Below are 18,552 nucleotides of genomic sequence, written 5' to 3' on the forward strand. Positions count from 1 at the left end.
AAATGTTGCTGATTTGTTAATAAGATAGACATTAAAGACCGAGCTCTGCATTTTGCCACATTTTTTACTGTAACCCATCATTTATTACTGATCTCCCCACAGAATGTTTGTGTCATTTTGTTTGCCATTTCTCTATTTTCTGGTGACAAAGGGTGGCGTGGCCAAGTTACCGCCGTTTTAATGTAGAAACAACATCTGTAACTTTGGTATTTCGGCGAAAACTTGTTTACCAGGGTGAATTTTTGGTATAGTGAACAGAAATGCTTTTTTGTATTACGTTTTTGAGCAGTTCCGCGCTGCAGCTCTTTGGTTCCGCCTTCAACACGCGCGCACACCGGAAGTTTGGATTTTGTTGTTACACTGGAACAAAATGGCTGCTGTGAGTTTTTTTCATTGAAGGCACTGGAACATTTATTCCGCTTCTTGCTTTGGATTTCCTACCTGTGGTGATGCAACTCGATTGGCAAGTCAGTTTCAATGTGTGTCGCCATTGTCACGTTATGCCCCGCTCTGTCAGTTGGTCGTGTTGTGTGGGTTTGTGCATTTTAAGTGAGCTGTTAGCTGTGGTTAGCCAGTCTGTCGTTTTTCTGGAGCTCCAGTGCTGAAGTTTGTCTTCTTCTTCTGGCATAATATTCCTCTGCATTTCATGAATGCATGATATTTGTTGCCATTGCATCCTTTAACACATACTTTGTCATCATCCTGCTGAATCTCACCACATTTGTTTACCAGATGTTGTGATTGCATATACACACACAGATGCACAACTGTCTTAATGAGCTGAGTTCATGTCTCATACTTTGTTTATTCGCATTCATACACTTGTCATTGGATGTCTGGGGTTAAGTTCTTAATGGCAACTGTCAGCTGACATATAAATGCACGCGTGGAGTGTGTTTCTGAACTAACTGTCTCTGATCTCAGGGCTTGAATGGTGTGTTTGTGGAGGTGACAGTGTTGGTGTAACAGCATCGCCTCCTGTCACACAGCAACCACGATGGTAAGAACTTCAGATTTGGTTTAATGATGTTTTTATAAGAGGATTGGATTTTATTTAACATAAATAAATGTATCTCGATTTGATAATATTTGACATTTTCACTGACTTGTTTGGACAATATGAGAGATTTGCCCTGCCTCTAATGTTATGCATTTTCATTTATCTTTCTTACACAGCAACAAGTCCTAGAATATGCATTGGATCGGGCTGAGGTATACTTTGAACTTATGTCTGTGTTGTATTATACTGTACAATTTGGTGTTTATTTTGTATCCATAATATCTGTTCATATGGCAATTGATAAATAATGTATTCTACTACTCTACTATGACATTGTTATGTCTTGTTTAGTACATTGTTGAAAGTGCTCGTCAGAGACCAGCAAAGAGACGATCGTCCTCGAGCGGAAGGAAATCCTTATATCAGAAACTTTATGAATTGTACATTGAAGAGTGTGAAAAAGAACCAGAGTTGAAGGTAATCTTCGCCCACTATAACACACAAACACATTTATGTTTTACAGTAACTTCAAGACTAGCATTTCAGTGAAGTGGCATTCGCAGCCCTTTTTGCTTAGTGAAACCACATACTCCATGAGAAAACTATGGTGTGATTTTATACATTTTATCGAGTCGTGTTATGGAATATAATAGTGAAAATCATGGAATGATATTACAGATTGAATATGTGTGTGTATAAATAACAAAGTCCTTACTGCCCTCTTTCTGTAGAAACTGAGGAGAAATGTGAATCTACTAGAGAAACTGGTCTCACAGGAGTCAGTCTCATGTCTGGTGGTCAACCTGTACCCTGCCAATGAAGGATATTCGCTTATGCTTAGAGGAAAAAACGGATCTGGTACTGTCTGCTTTTTATTTGTGTATTATGCTTAGCTCATCATGCTGCTTGTTAATAAACTCAAACTTGAGCTGATGTTTTTATCCCGACCTTTAAGATTCAGAAACAATCCGACTTCGCTATGAAGAAGGAGAGTTACTGGAGTACCTGGATGCTGAGGAGCTGCCGCCCATCCTTGTAGACCTTCTAGAAAAATCACAGGTTAGTAGCATTACTGAACTTATTTTTTAATGTGTAATTTCTTCATGTATTTTTCCATTTCATTTTATGCACTTGAAAAATCTGCTCTGACTTTTTTTTAATTTTTTTAAAAATATTTATATTTTATTTTCCGTTAACATTACCTTCTCTATATTAAGTTCAGAACAGTGTTGTTATTGTTAACTAAAACTATTATTAAATAAAGCTGAAATAATGTAAAATATAAATATTGTGTAAGCTAAATTAAAATGTTTCAGTTGAAGAACTATAATTACATGAAAATAAGTTAAAGCACAATAGAAATATTAAGAAAGTCCCAAAACTAATGAAAATGACCAAAAGCACATAACAAATCTTAAAATAAAATAACTGTAAATATAAAAATGACAACAAATTAAATATGAATATGTAAATATATGAAAAAAATACTATTATACTATATAAATAATGCTAAAATTTCACTGGTGCAGAATTGATTCAATGTGTAATTTTAATTTCATTAACCTACATTAGTTTTTTTATTACATGCAGTGTTACTGATGCCTAAACCATTGGCTTAGTTTTGTTTTTCTGCTTTTGTTCTGTCAGGTGAACATATTCCACTGTGGCTGTGTCATAGCTGAGGTCAGAGACTACAGACAGTCTGGAAATGCAAAGATGCCCACCTACCAGAGCCGGCACATCCTGCTGAGACCCACTATGCAGGTCAGTAACAGTCCTGATCCATGACCAGCAGTCTCTGAGAAACTTGAGGTTAGTATTTTTATTAAGCCGTGTCTCTTCTCTTCACCAGACCCTGATCTGTGACGTCCATGCTATGACAAGTGATCACCACAAGTGGACGCAGGTGATGCGACTGCATAGAGGATTAAAAGTGACAGATTCACAGCTCAGTATGGAGGAGGAATCATTCTCATGTGTTTTGAATGTGTTTACAGGATGATAAACTTCAGCTGGAGAGTCAGCTGATTCTGGCTACAGCAGAGCCTCTGTGTCTGGACCCTTCCATCTCTGTCAGCTGCACTACCAACCGCCTGCTCTACAACAAACAGAAGATGAACACACGATCCATGAAACGGTGACGCAGCTTTTCATTCAAATGCCAAATGCTGTTCAAAAAGTTTTTTAAAGTCTCTTGTTCTCACCAGGGGTGCATTCATATTTGAGTATATTTTAAATGTAATTTATTCCTTTGATGACAGAGCTGAATTTTTAGCATCTTTACTTTAGTCTTCAGTGTCACATGGTCCTTCAGATAGCATTCTAATAATCTGCTGATTTGGTGCTCAACATTTCTTATTATCAATGTTGAAAACTGCTTTACATTTTTGTTGAAACCACAATACATTTTTTAGGATTCTTTAATGAATATAAAGTTCAAAAGAACCGCATTATAAGAACATTATAAGTGATTTTACTGTCGCTTTTGTTTTAATTTAATGCGTCCTTGCTGAATAAAAGTATCAAATTCTTAAACAAAAAAACAAAACAAAAACATTCCCAGACTTTTGAATGGTAGTGTATATTTGCATTTTCCTTTCATCTGCTGTTGAGTGTACAGCATGATAGTTAATAACTGCATTTTACATCCATGGAATTGCACATACCCACAGAGCTTATGTAGACGTGCACAGAGTAGATCTTTTATTGTGTGTTTGTGGTTAGTCACCACCTGTGAGCTGAAAACCCACTGCTGTTATGATCTCTCTTTGTATTGTTGAGACCTAAAGGAATGTGAGTTGGGTTTTTTTCACCAACATGCGCTTTTGTCCTCGCTCTGTGGAGCCAACAAAAACGCTAAAGTTGAAGTTCCTTTAGCTGCTTGAGTTGAGTGCAAGAACCTGACGAGAATCCGTCCCTCTGTGCTGACAAAAGCTAAATAAGAGTCATTTCGTGTAGTTTTACCAAAGTTAAAGGCTTCAGAATGTTGTATTTGATACAAAGAGATCCTGAAAACTTAAAAGCAAAGTATCAAATCCATCATATGTCAGTTATGCATCATTCCATGCTAATGGAAGTCATGTTTCTACCCTCCGCAGGTGTTTCAGGAGGCATTCACGAGCAGCTCTGAACAGACAGCAGGAGATGATGAGTAACTGCCCCGCACTGCCACAGCTCCGGCTCCTGGACTACCTGCAGAGGAGGAAAGAGAGGAAACCTGCTCCCTCCATAGACCTGAAGATCTCCAAAGCTGGGAATGTGAGTCAAAGACGCAGACATGTTTTCATTTCTGTGCTGATTTGGGGAAAATTAATTTAAACCTGGTAAAATATAGTAAAAACTGAAAAAGTTTCGGGTCAGTTACAATTGTTTAAAATGACTTTTATTCAGCAAGGATGCATTAAATTGATCAAAGGTGACAGTAAATACGTTTATAATGTTACAAAATGTTTCTATTTAAAATAAATGCTGTAATTTTAAACCTTCGTTAAAAAATCCTGACATTTTTTTCGCAGAAATATTAAGCATAAGAATAACAAGATATGTTTCTTGAGCACCAAATCAGCATATTACATTAATTTCTGCATGATCATGTCACACTGAAGACTGGAGTAATTATGCTGCAGTACATGAATAAATTACATTTTATGTAATTACAAATGAATTTACAGCTATTTTAAATTGTAAAAACAATTCACAGTATTACTGTTTTTACTGTATTTTTGATCATATAAATGCAGCCTAGGTGAGAATTAAGAGACATCTTTCCAAAGCGTTAAAACTCTTTTGAACGGTAGTGTATTTATTATTAATCAAATCTCCTGTTTAAACAAATACTTAATATTCATTCTGAGTTTTGGTTACATCTTATCGATCTTTATCACTAGAGTGGGTATTTTAGGTGTTTAAATCACTCTTTTTCTCTTGTAGTGTGTGGACATGTGGAAACAAAACAGTTGTCAGCTGACCGTCCCAGCAGAAATTGACGTGAGTTGCCGTAATGCATTTAAATTAACATACAGTATCATCTCTCTTTTCTGAAGGTCCAACAATATTTCATCACAGAAATAACTTCAGAAAAATGACTTGAAATGTATAAATTTCACTGTCTTGTGGCCTTCAGTGTTCTGTTGTGGGATGTTTGTAGATTTTGCCATGTAGCCAAGTCTGTGAAAAAGAGTTTTTCTCTCTGCCTTCAGGTAGAGAAATATGCAGTGGCAGAAAACTCAGTCAAAATCGATGACACTCAGCCCACTGTTTGGCCTGCACAGGTAACAAAAATGTGTGAATATTACATAGGAACTAGACTGTACATGAACCCTGTGAAATGTTGTTTTATCTGTGTGACGTGTTGTGTTTGTCTCTGAACAGGACGTGAGGGACGACTACACTTTCGAGTGTGAGATGGGAGGCCAGTCTCAAAGAACAAAAGTCACTATCTTCCAGTCTATGGGCGACCCGCTGGTGTACGGGAAAATCTACAGCGCCAAAGACTCCAAATCAGAGGGAGACGTCACAGACCTACACCTCATTCACCCACCGTAAGAAACAACTGATGACATTTTAGTATTTCACTCACAAGTATTTCTTATTTCACATTTGTATTATGTTATATATTCAATTTTCTTATATTAAACATTACATTTATATGCGACCAATGGGAGATGGGGAAGTGTCCAGGAAACTTACTTTTACTCTCCGATGAGAGTAGTTTTGCTTGCTCAAGTACCTAATCCTTTTTTCTTTCTTTCTGTGATTTGTAGATTCCTCATAGGTTCAAAGACAGACGCTGATCGGTAAGTTTGGGAGCTTAATTTTTTCCGTTTGGTGTTGTTGGGTTTCTGGTCTTAATAATAATTATAAACTTCATTATCTATAGCGCCTTTAAAAGTTACAGCTCAAAGCGCTTCACAAAAATAAAATAAAAATGCAACACTATAAAAGAAAAGCATTTACCATAAAAGAGAAGTACGTATGTTATCAAAACAATTCCATAATTAAATGGTATAGAAAAAAATTGTGAGAATTAATCAAATAAATGCTACCCGAAAAAGTACGTTTTGAGGGTAGATTTACAAACACTTCAGAGATTCTGCTTGCCTAATCTCAGCGGGCAGAGAGTTCCATCCTGTAGTTTTGGAGCAAGTGAAGAGAAACATCACCCATAGATCTTAAACAAGTTGGCGGGACAGTTAAAAGACCAGCTTCAGAGGAGTGGAGATCTCGCGTCGGGATGTGGGGGGATTTAGAGTTCTGACAAATATTGAGGAGCAAAGCCATGCAAAGCTTTATAAGCATGCATGAGAATTTTAAAATCAACACGAAACCTGACAGGGAGCCGGTGTAAGGACTCCAAAATAGGAGTGATGTGATTCCTGGTCCAAGTCAGGATTCTAGGATCCTAGTCTTGGTTGTTTTCAGCCACCATGTGAACATTCCTGTGCCGCAGGTTTCTCACGCAGTATAAAGAGGTGTATGAACGGGACGTGAAGTGTCAGGTGAAGATGTTACACAACTCGCAAGGCCAGCTCTCCCCAACCAGGGAGAACGAGGTGAGACACTTTGTATAATGTATATAACTTTACTGTTCCGACTATGGTTTTAATCAGATTTGGATAAGGTTTGTAATCATCTAATGTATTTATTTTGCAGTTCATGCTATAAAAAAAAAGATTTGAGGCAGATATGCTCTTTTTTCTGCCTGTCTAAACCAATCCCAAAAGTGATTGATTATAGATTTATGTGCCAGATATAGAAAATCGGCACCAAAACAATTGGATGTGCCTGAGAAAAAAAAAATCCATGTAAGTTTTATGAGATCCATGCATCATCCAAGATCAGACCATTTTGATGGCAGTTTGTTGTTGATGCAGGCCGATGGTTTCTCAGCGCTGGTCCAGTCTTCGGTTTTAGGAAAGGGTGTCAAACACAGACCTCCTCCTATCAAACTGCCAGCCGGCTCAGCTTGCGCCGCCTCAGGTGAGACAGACTATTTTATATGTTCATGTATGTGTATAAATGTTTAAAAACATTTTCCCTGAAAGTTCGAGTTATAATCGTTTGCAAGAGCGTGATTATAAAAACAATGGGGCTGTGAAAGCGGATGAGTGAGTAAATGAGTTTACCTGTTTGGATGATGACGTTTTATGTCCCCGACAACCTCTGCTGTCCCATTTAGTCACTTGTTATCAACCACCTTTTAGAAGACACCTTTTAGAACGATGGAACTGGAAGTGCTAAAATGCTAATTAATTTCTGGGTTTTTGGCCCACAAACAATATGTCATCCCTGGCACCCCTCTATAAAAGACCTTAGTCAGGTTAGACAACATATGGATAAAAACAAGGCTGTGAGGAATAGATTTACAGTCTTTAAAATGTCATGCACTGTATAAAGATTCTGGATGACGTCATTTTCACAAATCACAACTTTGACAGCTGTTTCATGGAGTTTTTGTCCACTGAAAGTTTTTTTTCGTGGAGACTTTGTTAAACGGTTACTCATTCACCCATAAATGAAAATTCATAAAACATTCATCAACACACATCAATTATGGTAAATTTAAGCTCAAGCATGATAGTTTGACAAGCGAGAACCAATGAGGTTTATTCTCGTGTTATGCAGCATGTTGGAGCTTTTACAAGAACCAGTCTCTAGATTGATGAAAGTCAGGTCAGATCAGGTCTTGATCTCATTCCCTTGCTTCTGTCTGTCACAATATGTTTTTGTTACTCCACTTTAAAAAGTGTACAAACAAACACTCCGTCCTGCTGTCTAGGAAACCTGTACAGTACACAGGCCTCCAGCGGTCATCTCAAGTGCCCGACTCCTCCACCCTCGAAGAATCAGTCGCTCTCCCGGAAACACTCCATGGAGCTTAGCCTGCTGTCCCCTGCTGCTCTCTCGCCCATGCAGAGTGAGTAACTGAGCATCCCTCCGTCCACAACCACAAAGCTGTCACTGACCACGGCTGCATGATATATAGAAATAAAATCGATATGGCAATATGGCTTAGTGCGATTGTCAAATCCAGCAGGCTGTGATATAAAATGTAATAAATATATATGCCCCATCAACTCGTCAAAATAGGAGCTCAATGGTTTATGTTTCAAAAAAAGAAATTAAGATGTAAATATTGGTATTGTAATCTTAAAGGGTAAGTTCGGCGTTTTACAAGTAAAGCCCTGTTTTAAGATCGTTTCTGATGAAATCGAACGGTTAAGATTAAAATTTGGACACATGCTGCTGTCCCGAGAATTTTAAGTTTTTGTGTTAGCACCCCCCCACCTATACAATGGTTTCATTGGTGCCTTGGAACAATCATTCATATAAACGCATTAAACTTTAGTTTACAAAGACTTGAAACTCACCGAGTGGTCTGGGGTGTTCACTGATATGCTCACGCAAAAATCGCTGCAAAAGATGCTTTCCAACAGGTTTTTTACCATTCGTTGTAAAACTGTGGACCTATTTTTCAAACGCCTCACAACCAGACATTCTTCCAAAAACTACGATAAAACCTGTTGGTAAGCATCATTTGCAGCGATTTTTGCGTCAGCTTATCAGTGAACACCCCAGACCACTCGGTGAGTTTCACGTCTTTGTAAACTAAAGTTTAATGCGTTTATATGAATTATTGTTCCAGTGCCCTTATGAAACCATTGTATAGGTGGGGGGGTGCTAACACAAAAACTTAAAATTCTCGGGACAGCAGCATGTGTCCAAATTTTTATCTTAACCGTTCGATTTAATCAGAAACGATCCTGAAGCAGGGCTTTACTTGTAAAACGCCGAACTTACCCTTTAAAGTAAAATACTATTTTGAGTAAAATAGTTTTTAAGCTTTAAAAAAAATTATATGCAGAAAACTACAAAATTACCCCATTCAACTCTAGAATGATTAATTCTTTCCAAATTTTGCCATTTAAGCAATCTGCTGAAAATTTGTAGCCTGTATTTTTTTTAATACATGCAGTCCTATAACTGCTTGCTGATGCATCACTTGCTAGCTATATATTTGTTTATTATTTTTTCCTCTGATTATTATCCATAGGATCAGGTACTCCCAAGCCCACTACACCCACACCCACCAACACGCCGTGTTCTACGCCACACCCCGCCGATGTTCAGGGTGCCACGCCCTCATTAACGCCCACCCCTCAGGACCCCACCCTCCCACAGCAACCTACCCTGCTGACTCCCTTCCCCCAGCAGCAGATGGCCCTGCCCGTCATGACGATTCCCCTGCCCACATCCAGCACCACATCTTCACAGGTCATGACCAACCCTGCAGGGCTGAACTTCATCAATGTGGTGGGCCCAGTTTGGTAAGTGACATGAAAAAATGGTTTTATATGAATAAAGCTGGGTGCACGCTGTATGATTTTATCCACAATTTGGCCATCTGAGAGAAATTTTACAAATCCTAAAATATTCTTCTGATCCTAGGCTAAAATCCGCTAGTTTGACATGTTTGCCGACAGCCGATCAATGACCGTTGGGATCAAATTTAACCTCTGATGAAATTCTGCCAGTGTCAGAAGATTTGACACACAGTCCTGCAGTGAGAATGTCAAATCAAATACCAATAGGAGCGCAGAACCTAATGACGCAATTAGTGCGACAACAACAAACCACCACTTGATCCACACAGTGTTTGTTTTCTTCTTCTATCATTATTAATATTATTATTATTCTATCTTCTATTTTTCTTTAAAGACAAGCCATGACCAACATTAACGCTAGAGATTGCTTTTCGTCGCTAGCCACCATTTACATCACGCATGCAGCTCAGTCACTGAACGTGTCATGGTTTGATGTTGTAAAACTCCAAATAAGTTTTCGTGCGCTTGTCCATTTTTGACTGTCGTACAGTCCGACATTGACAACTGAGATCCTACTGTGAGACATGGCTTACAACAGGGATCATGTTCATACAGTCTGACAAGCAACACTTGTAAAGCATTATTATATTCACCCGGCCGAACCTCTCTTACAAACAGCAGTCCACAGACCCTGATGAGCGGTTCTAACCCGATGCTGGGTTGTAGTCCTGGGACCCTGGCGTCTGGTATACCCCTGAGTGGACTTCTGCCCTCTGGTGGTCTCATGTCTGGAGCTCTGCCTGCCATGCAGCCTGCAGCTCCAGCAGGTAAACTTCTCTGTCATTTGCTCCCTGGATGGTCAGATGTTCATCAGTGACTTTTACAAGTTATCCATCACTATTGTGAAGATTAAAATGTAGGGGTGGAACGACACCCTCATGTCACGAATCGATACATATCACAATACTGAACTCACGATACAATATTATTGCGATACTCCAAGATGTATGATAAAAGGTTAACAAAAAATGTACTGTTGATTAAAATGCTAAGTTTGGTATTAAATTGTGGGTGTAAATGAATAGACTTGGTGCTGATAACCCCCAATGCACAGGACAATGTTGACACCAGAATAACAATATTCATGATTCTGAAGCTGAAAATACAACATTATTTTAGATGAATATGCTTGCACTCTGTTACTGGCTAGACATATTTAAAATAATGTAGGCCACTTTTTACTGGTAACATAAGACATTTGGCATTATCAGGACCCACAAATATTCCCCCCTTGCATTATTATACATTATAGTTTAATGTAGTACTGACTCTAAAACTCTGACAACTCACTGTCATTTTTATTTTTGGTGAACTATACACAATACATATCGTCACTATCCACGATACACATTGTTGCATTTTTGTATTGCGATATATTTTGACACAATATATTGTTACACCCCTATTAAAATGTTCATGTTGTCCCAGCAGGTGGGCCTTTTGGCCTGAACAACAGCCCGGGACTGCGACCGCTCAACCTTCTTCAGGTGAGGGAGCGTTTCCTGCAATGTAATGGGTTTTGTGGAGCTGATTCGCTGATTCTCTCATTCCCTCCCATTTATTTTTGTGTTTCCCCTTCCTTCAGCTCCCTACGGGACCACTGATTTTTAACTCTCTACAGCAGCAGCAGTTGTCCCAGTTCTCCCCCCAACAGCAGAGCAGCCAGTCGGCCACATCCAGCCCCCAGCAGCAGGGGGAGTCTGTGAGTCACACACACTGTCCATCATTTTACACAGCTGTCATTATTCTAGTAATCTTGTGATGCGGAGGTGTGAAAATTTGAATAGTAATTCAGTTGTCCTCTTTGCATCAGACTGACCCGGGTCTGACGACAGAACAGGGACTGACCGCACAACAGACGGCAGTCATCAATCTGGGGGGATTCATGTCCCCTCAGGCAGCAGGTACAGACTCATGCACCGGATACATGCGTTTCATTTCTCTGCTACTCCTCTTACTGTTATTCAAGTACACCTATAGTCCAGATATCTCTAACAGACACTAACACAACGAGTAGACATACTAATGAATTTAGATTTTGTAGTGTCATACTAATCTCAACGTTCATCAGACCTGTTTTTTTTGACTATTTGGTTTGTCATTTGATTGACATGATGGTGGATGCCACTTTTCCTTTTTGCTACATTCTACCTTTTATTTCCTGTTACCTCCCTCCCCAACCTATTCTTTCTCTCTCCCCTCCTCCTCCACCCCACCCCTCTGTCCGTGGTAGTGCTGTCCCAGCTGGGTTGTGGTCTGGAGGGGTCCGGGCCCAGCCTACCGTCCCCGAGGCTCCAGCAACAGCACCAGCCACAGATCCAAGTAATGCAGCAACCTTGACCTCATCCACCCATAGACATGTGTATATCAGACTGACCTTTGACCTCTTGATGTGAATTCAAAACAACCCTATTTACTTTCTTAAAACCACTTTCTGGTCTTATTGTGCATGATTTGTCAATTCATATTATTCCAACGTCATACAATTATAATAACTTGTTCCAGCTCTGAAACATCTCCTCTTTTTGGCTGACATCACTTACGCACATTGTACGCACCTACTTTTTATAAACCAATCAGTTCTCAATGGATTAAAAAAGGTGCCGCCCTACTTTTTTCCCCTCGTTAAATATTGTTATACTCTGAAATACGTTACATTAAACAATTATAAAACATATAAGTTCCACTCTAAAATATCTAAAGGTTGAAAAAAATATCTATTTTAAAAATTATTTTCAATGTTTTTTTTCTACGAAAGTTTGGGGTCTGTAAATTTTGTTTTTGAAAAGTCTCTTCTCACTAAGGCTGCATTTATTTGATTAAAAATACAGCAAAAACTGTAATATTGTGAAATATTATTACAATTTAAAATACCTGTTTTCTATTCTAATATAATTTAAAATGTAATTTATTCCTGTGGTGGCAAAGCTGAATTTTCAGCATCAGTTCAGAAATCATTCTAATATGCTGATTTGCTGCTCAAAAAACATTTCTTATTATTATCAGTGTTGAAAACAATGGTTTCAACAAAAACATTAAGCATCACTATGATTATTTTTTAATAGAAAGTTTTAAAAAAGCATTTATTTGAAACCTCTAACTATGTGTCTTTACCCTCACTTTTGATCAATTTATGTGTCCTTGCTAAATAAGTGTTAATTTCCTCTTTTTTAAAATCTCTAACTGACCCCAAACTTCTGAACAGTAGTGTGCACAATATTGCGACATCTAAAGACAGAATCACAATTGAACAACTTTTTTTTTTTAACATTGAGTTCAAAGGTCTGGTGCAAGACTGTGGATCAGTCTGTTATATGATGTCTATGCATTCATTCTTTAGATTAAATGCTCAAGTCTACACAGCTGAACACTGTTCATCACATCAATAGTTTCTTTCCTGGTTACTTCTGACCATTGTGTGAAGCTTGCCGTGTTTCAGTAACCATCCTTGTCTAAGCCTTTACCTACATCTTTGCATATAATGCTGAGCTTGTGGCATATCTTCTAACAGCAGCTTGAAGCATGTTTTTATAGCAAAACTTCATAAATGTCTTTAGAAGGATTCATCAGATTTAATTTGTTTCATTGATAAGCCTGACTCATTAGTGTTGTGCTTGTGTTATCCATCACACACATCTGACCAGTAACAGCCGAACCCTTGCATTAGTCCCAGCTGAGATGCCAGTTGAAGTTGTTGTCTTACTGACACCAAACAAGCGCGCGTGTGTGTGTGTGTGTGTGTGTGTGTGTGTAATACAGCATAGCTGACAAAACAACAGTTGCATTGCACTTTTACCGCCTTCCTTTTCCATCGCTACTGCTTGATCCTTTCCTGTTCTTCACAGTTTGTCATTCCCATTATTTCCCCACTGAATATACCTTTCCTCCCTCTTTCTGCTCACCCAGCTTCTGCAAACACTTTGATGTTTCTGTCCAGCGCGTTGCTTCCATTTTCACTGCAGTTAAAGAATGGTGGTTTCCCTTCAGCAGTTCTGCTTAAGTTGAAACTCTTCCATTATCTGAGCCAATTTGAGGGGCGACACAAACATGTTAAGCATGTAATATTGTACACAATGTACATTAGTGGCTAAAGGTATTTTCCAAATTGTAGATAGGGATGCAAGATATCAGAACCATATCAGTTATCAGATGATGGTAGAGATGTTTTTATCAGTATGTCGATATTTGCTAGTGCATGCTCATTTCCCATTAGATTACCTTTGCTGTCCATCTTTAAAAACATGACTAATTTAGTTCTTTAGCAAATCTCAAAATTAATATAATTTTTTTGAATACTGTACATTTATAATGATTTTTTTATTTTAGACCTAATAGAATTTATCTGTCTTTCGACATTTGTCTGTTATCACTACAGAACTGGAAAAAAATTATTAGCTTATCGACTAGATTTTTAATATTGGTTTATCCCAAATTTTGCAATAACAGTAAAGGCATTAACTCATCTTTTTAAAAGAAAATTCATGTGCAAGCACAATATACACTACTGTTTAAAAGTTTGTTTTTTATTTTTAAAATGTACTGTTTTTTTATTTTTAAAATGTAATTTATTCCTGTGATGCAAAGCTGAATTTTCAGCATCTTTTCTCCAGTCTTCAGTGTCACATGATCCTTCAGAAATCATTCTAATGTGATGATTTGCTGTTCAATAATTTTTTTAAATCAATATTCAAAACAGTCATGCTGCTTAATATTTTAATGGAAACTCGAACTTCATATTCAAATAATCCTGAAAAAAATTTATTTATTTGCAATGTATATATATTTTTTTTTGTAACATTTTAAATTTCTTTACTGTCACTTTTGATCAATTTAATGTGTGCTTGCTGAATAAAAGTATTAATTCCTTTCAAGAAAAAAACAACATTTAAACAGTAGTGTATACCTCTTTAAAACAAATAATTATTTGATATTTGTACTATTTAGAGGGTGTCAGTTTGATGACCGTCATAACGTTGAACTCCTTGGCTACATGTAGGAAATGCTTCTGAGACACAGCTGCTGTGAGAGGAGACTCTTGGTACGTTTTTACCTGCACAAACTCATTATCCGTTACTTTCCCTTTCGCACAGTTGCAATTCTTGCAGCACCAAATGCAACAGCAGCAAATGGGTATGGCAGTGGGGGCGGCGGCACAGTCGGCGCTGCCACGGCAACATTCCGTCAACCAACCAAGAAGTAAGAGGAAACGCAGCACGCCACAGCCCCTCCCCAAATCGTGACCTCCAGCCCCGTCCACTGACCCACCGTGAGGACGTCAACAAACGCCACTGTGCTTGATCCGCAGGTTTATATGGACTGACTGTGGCTCAACCGGACAAAAGTAAAACATTTTTTTAACGTTCATAGGGCTGGAGGAGTTACCCACCTGACCTCAGGCCAGAGGACTATTCGGTATTACATCGAGAACATTTAGAGCAGGGGACCTTAGAGTATTACCATATTTTTTAAAGAAATACAAGACATGAAATGAGACAATTCTTCTTGTAGGGTTCCCTATGGCATGCTGTCTTTATTCTCCTTCCAAATGGCCCTTTCAACGAGAGCCTGTTCGGCTCAAGACGGTGGACCCTACGCACACTAATAAGGGCCGTACAGATGTGCCTCAATCACCTGTTGCTCAACTTTACCATTATGAGAAAACCTCTCTACTGCTGGATGTCAGAATGATGGGCTGCCTTGTCCCAGCATGCAATTACATGTGCGGTTTTTATATGGCACATTTTAAAATGGCATTTTGTTATACTGAGGGGGGAGTTGATGTATATTCTTATGGAGAAAAAAAACTAAACCATGTGAGTGGATGATATTTCTGAACACTGAGGCAGAATTTTTGTAAATGATCTTTGTCGGCAGTTTTATTGTGATAAAAAAGAAAGTATATATTGACAGTGAAAAATACAACTTTTAGATAAAAATGTCACGACTGTGTGTGTTTATTTCGTCGTCTTCATGCTCCCAATGACTTTGTCCACTAGTTTGCTGATCTCTTTGTTTCTCGTTATGGCTCGATTGATGCAGTGTTGTAGTTTCTCACCGGATAATGCCGTCCCACCTAAAGCAAAACATTTATATTTTTTTTTAAATCTACAGACCACAAAAATTCAATCTGATGATATTCATCTACAATCTAGACACCTTTGACAAAGTGACACTTTGGATCCCAAATAGGTCATTTATGTGACCCGTGTAGATTTGATGATTTTTGTTTTAAATTGATATGAGAATCGTTTATAAGTCCGTTGTCAACAAAAGAGAAGCTTTGAGGTCTCTCAGTAATTTTTCCTCCAAAATAAAAGCTCTATGGTTTAGTGTTTGAAAGCAAAGAAATTAAGACATTAATTAAATAATTATATTATTATTATATGATGCAGGCGTCAAGTAAGTTCCCATCGTAATCCAAACACATAATATCACAGTACAGCACCCAACAAAGCTAGAAAATAAGTGATAAATGAAATGCAACGATTTTTAAATGAGCAATGTTATGGTATTTTTAGAGTATATTTATTAAAGATTCTATTACTAACATATATATATCTTACCTTAGATTTTTCAATGCACAATTCATCCATTCCATCTTGTAATTCTGAGTTTATATCTCGCAATTCTGACTTTTTTCTCACATTTCTGATTTTGATTCGATCTAGCAACCCAAGATTATCTCAAAATTCAAATGTTTTTCTTACAATTCTGTGTTTTATATCTTGCAATCCTGATTTTATTTTGAGAAAAGATTCACACAATTCTTAATTTTCTTGCAATTCTGACTTTATTTCTAGCAACCAAAGATGCTCAAAATTCCATTTATATCTCTAGTAATTCTGATCTAGTAACCCAAAATTCTCATATTCTAACTTTTTTTCTTGAAATTCCGTGTTTATATCTAACAATTCTGGTTTATATTATATTCACAATTTTATAGCAATTCTGAGATTCTCACAACTCTAACATTTTTCTAACAATTCTGACTTTATTTCTAGCAATTCCAAGATTATCTCACAATTCTGACTTTTTTCTCGCGATTCCGTGTTTAGATAGATAAACTCTCAATTGCAGGTTATAAAATACGAATTGTGAGAGATGAACTCACGATGCTGAGAATAAAAGCCTAAATTGTGAGAAACTCACAATTGCAGGAAAAAGTCAGATTTGTGAGATAAAGTAAAAATTACCTTTTTTTTTTATTCCATGGTGGAAACAAGCTTCCATAATGTTGCCTTTTTCACCCCGATGATATTGCATCCCTGTTGCTGTAAATAACATGCAGTTTTGTGTCAAATGTCTTGATGTTCACCTGGTTTGTGGACGGCACAGAGTCGATCCTCCTCGTCTGTTACCACAGTCATTAATGCTGTAGACAAGCTTTCCTCTTCCGCTGTGGGGTCGACGATGATGATGGAACTGCGAAAGGAGGAAATGGAAAAAGTGTCCGTGAACTCATTCTTGTGTCATTTTTTAAAGAATTGTATATTGATCTGAGACCAATGTTCTTGTTTTTAATAATTAAGTTAATTTGGCTAAACTAAACAGCGTGTTGTGTAATAGAGAAATATGTTAATTACTCATCAAATACTGCAAACGATGAGCCAACTGGGTGCCGGCTGATCTTCAAATGTCTCTTCTTCTGGATGTCAACTTCTGCTAAATCTGTCTCTTTGTTTACAGTGACTTCCGGAAGTTGGGCTGAGAAATTGGAAATGTGTTTATTAGTCATCATAACAGCAGGAGGATGTTATATTCAGATGAAGTGCTCACCGTTCTTTAAAGCTGCCAGCAAAACTATGATGCAGGCGTCAAGTAAGTTCCCATCGTAATCCAAACACATAATATCACAGTACAGCACCCAACAAAGCTAGAAAATAAGTGATAAATGAAATGCAACGATTTTTAAATGAGCAATGTTATGGTATTTTTAGAGTATATTTATTAAAGATTCTATTACTAACATATATATCTTACCTTAGATTTTTCAATGCACAATTCATCCATATTTATTAAATCTGAGCTGCAGAGCAGAAGAGAATAAACAAGAATTAAGTAATGATAACAATGATATTAATGTTTTGGCTTGACCAATATTATTTGCAGGCTTGCTAAAATTTATAAGGAATACATTTTTCCTCTTTTGACAACCAATCACGTTGTTTAACCAACAAAGAAATGTTTTCTTGAGTTGTACCTCTCAATGACATCTGCGATAAATTGGCTGGCTGCCTGAGCCTGTTCTCCTGGTGGTCCGGTTCTGAATCTAGACGAGCACAGTGGAGGCAGATCTACATTTGGGACTTGGAGACCAAAGAGGAATTTCGTTCAAAATTTCATTCAACATTTGTATAACATTTGTCAATTTCCCAGTTATAATTTACATTTACCTATATATCCTTTATTTGGAGCATCAGAGGGTGGCGTAGTTAATTCCTGCGAGGAAAAAAAATGCTGTAATTTCATTATCCACCATCATATCATAGCTGTTAGGAAAATAAAAATTATTCTTACAGCTTTTATCCCACAGATTACTGTGGTGTTTCCAATTTTCACCATTGCTGATCCATCGGCTGTAGATATGGAGCCTAGAAAGACACATTTATCCAATTATATCTAATGCCACCTCTGTACTTCTAAAGCATTGAAAATTACTCTTTTCATTTTAATGTGTTATTTTATAATATGCATCTAATACTTACTAATATTTAAGGTTGTGGGTCTAAACTCTCCCAATTCTCTTCCATCTGGACGACAATTTTCCTTCTGTTGAATATTAGATTAAGATAATTGATTATTAGATCAACATTATTACCTGTGTTATAAGTTATAACACTGATTCAACTTCATAGCTGACAGAAATCAAAACGTTGATTAACTCACCAAAAAGCTCCTGTGATATTCAAGAGGCTCTGCGGTTCTAAAAAACAAAACACACACTCAATATTTACGTTAAATACAGCGAAGTCACAATCTCGCTGTCCTGAAAACCTAAAGTATATCAAATAATTATTAGTTATTCAGATAAAAATCTACATATGTAATTCACTCTGTATTGTAATAGACTTACTTGAAACCAGCCGCCATGATGTTTAGAAGCACCGCGTGAAACCTGCAGTGACGTAAGAGTTGAATCACGCGTCCTCCGCTCTAGTGGGGGCGCTA

General features: G+C 37.5%; 2 protein-coding genes across 9 annotated transcripts; one reads left to right on the forward strand and one right to left on the reverse strand.

The window, feature by feature from the left end:
- The first annotated feature begins 327 nt into the window (after positions 1-327).
- Positions 328-15,320, forward strand: supt20 (SPT20 homolog, SAGA complex component). Of its 8 annotated transcripts, none has more exons than XM_077242227.1 (24): positions 328-467; positions 925-1,000; positions 1,177-1,212; positions 1,352-1,477; positions 1,732-1,858; positions 1,956-2,059; positions 2,648-2,764; positions 2,853-2,906; positions 2,998-3,137; positions 4,099-4,258; positions 4,931-4,987; positions 5,200-5,271; positions 5,372-5,541; positions 5,764-5,796; positions 6,450-6,552; positions 6,874-6,979; positions 7,779-7,916; positions 9,054-9,327; positions 10,003-10,151; positions 10,813-10,871; positions 10,970-11,086; positions 11,198-11,288; positions 11,618-11,706; positions 14,475-15,320. In XM_077242227.1, the coding sequence occupies exons 2-24, from the start codon at positions 998-1,000 to the stop codon at positions 14,622-14,624; spliced, it is 2,475 nt and encodes an 824-aa protein (XP_077098342.1). In that variant the 5' UTR covers positions 328-467; positions 925-997; the 3' UTR covers positions 14,625-15,320. The 8 variants fall into 8 exon arrangements, with proteins under 8 accessions (XP_077098342.1, XP_077098344.1, XP_077098347.1 ...); XM_077242229.1 differs by having other exon boundaries at positions 330-467; positions 10,816-10,871; XM_077242228.1 differs by having other exon boundaries at positions 345-463.
- exosc8 (exosome component 8) lies at positions 15,233-18,523 on the reverse strand. The gene is made up of 11 exons (XM_077242238.1): positions 18,458-18,523; positions 18,271-18,307; positions 18,090-18,153; positions 17,902-17,975; positions 17,778-17,823; positions 17,585-17,690; positions 17,365-17,410; positions 17,161-17,257; positions 16,968-17,088; positions 16,700-16,806; positions 15,233-15,457 (listed from the first exon to the last, which is right to left on the reverse strand). The coding sequence occupies exons 1-11, from the start codon at positions 18,472-18,474 to the stop codon at positions 15,339-15,341; spliced, it is 834 nt and encodes a 277-aa protein (XP_077098353.1). The 5' UTR covers positions 18,475-18,523; the 3' UTR covers positions 15,233-15,338.
- Between the last annotated feature and the right edge of the window lie 29 nt (positions 18,524-18,552).

Source organism: Siphateles boraxobius, unplaced genomic scaffold (assembly GCF_051911475.1).
Source record: "Siphateles boraxobius isolate OS27281-9 unplaced genomic scaffold, OSU_SipBor_1 25, whole genome shotgun sequence".
Taxonomy (NCBI): Eukaryota; Metazoa; Chordata; class Actinopteri; order Cypriniformes; family Leuciscidae; genus Siphateles; species Siphateles boraxobius.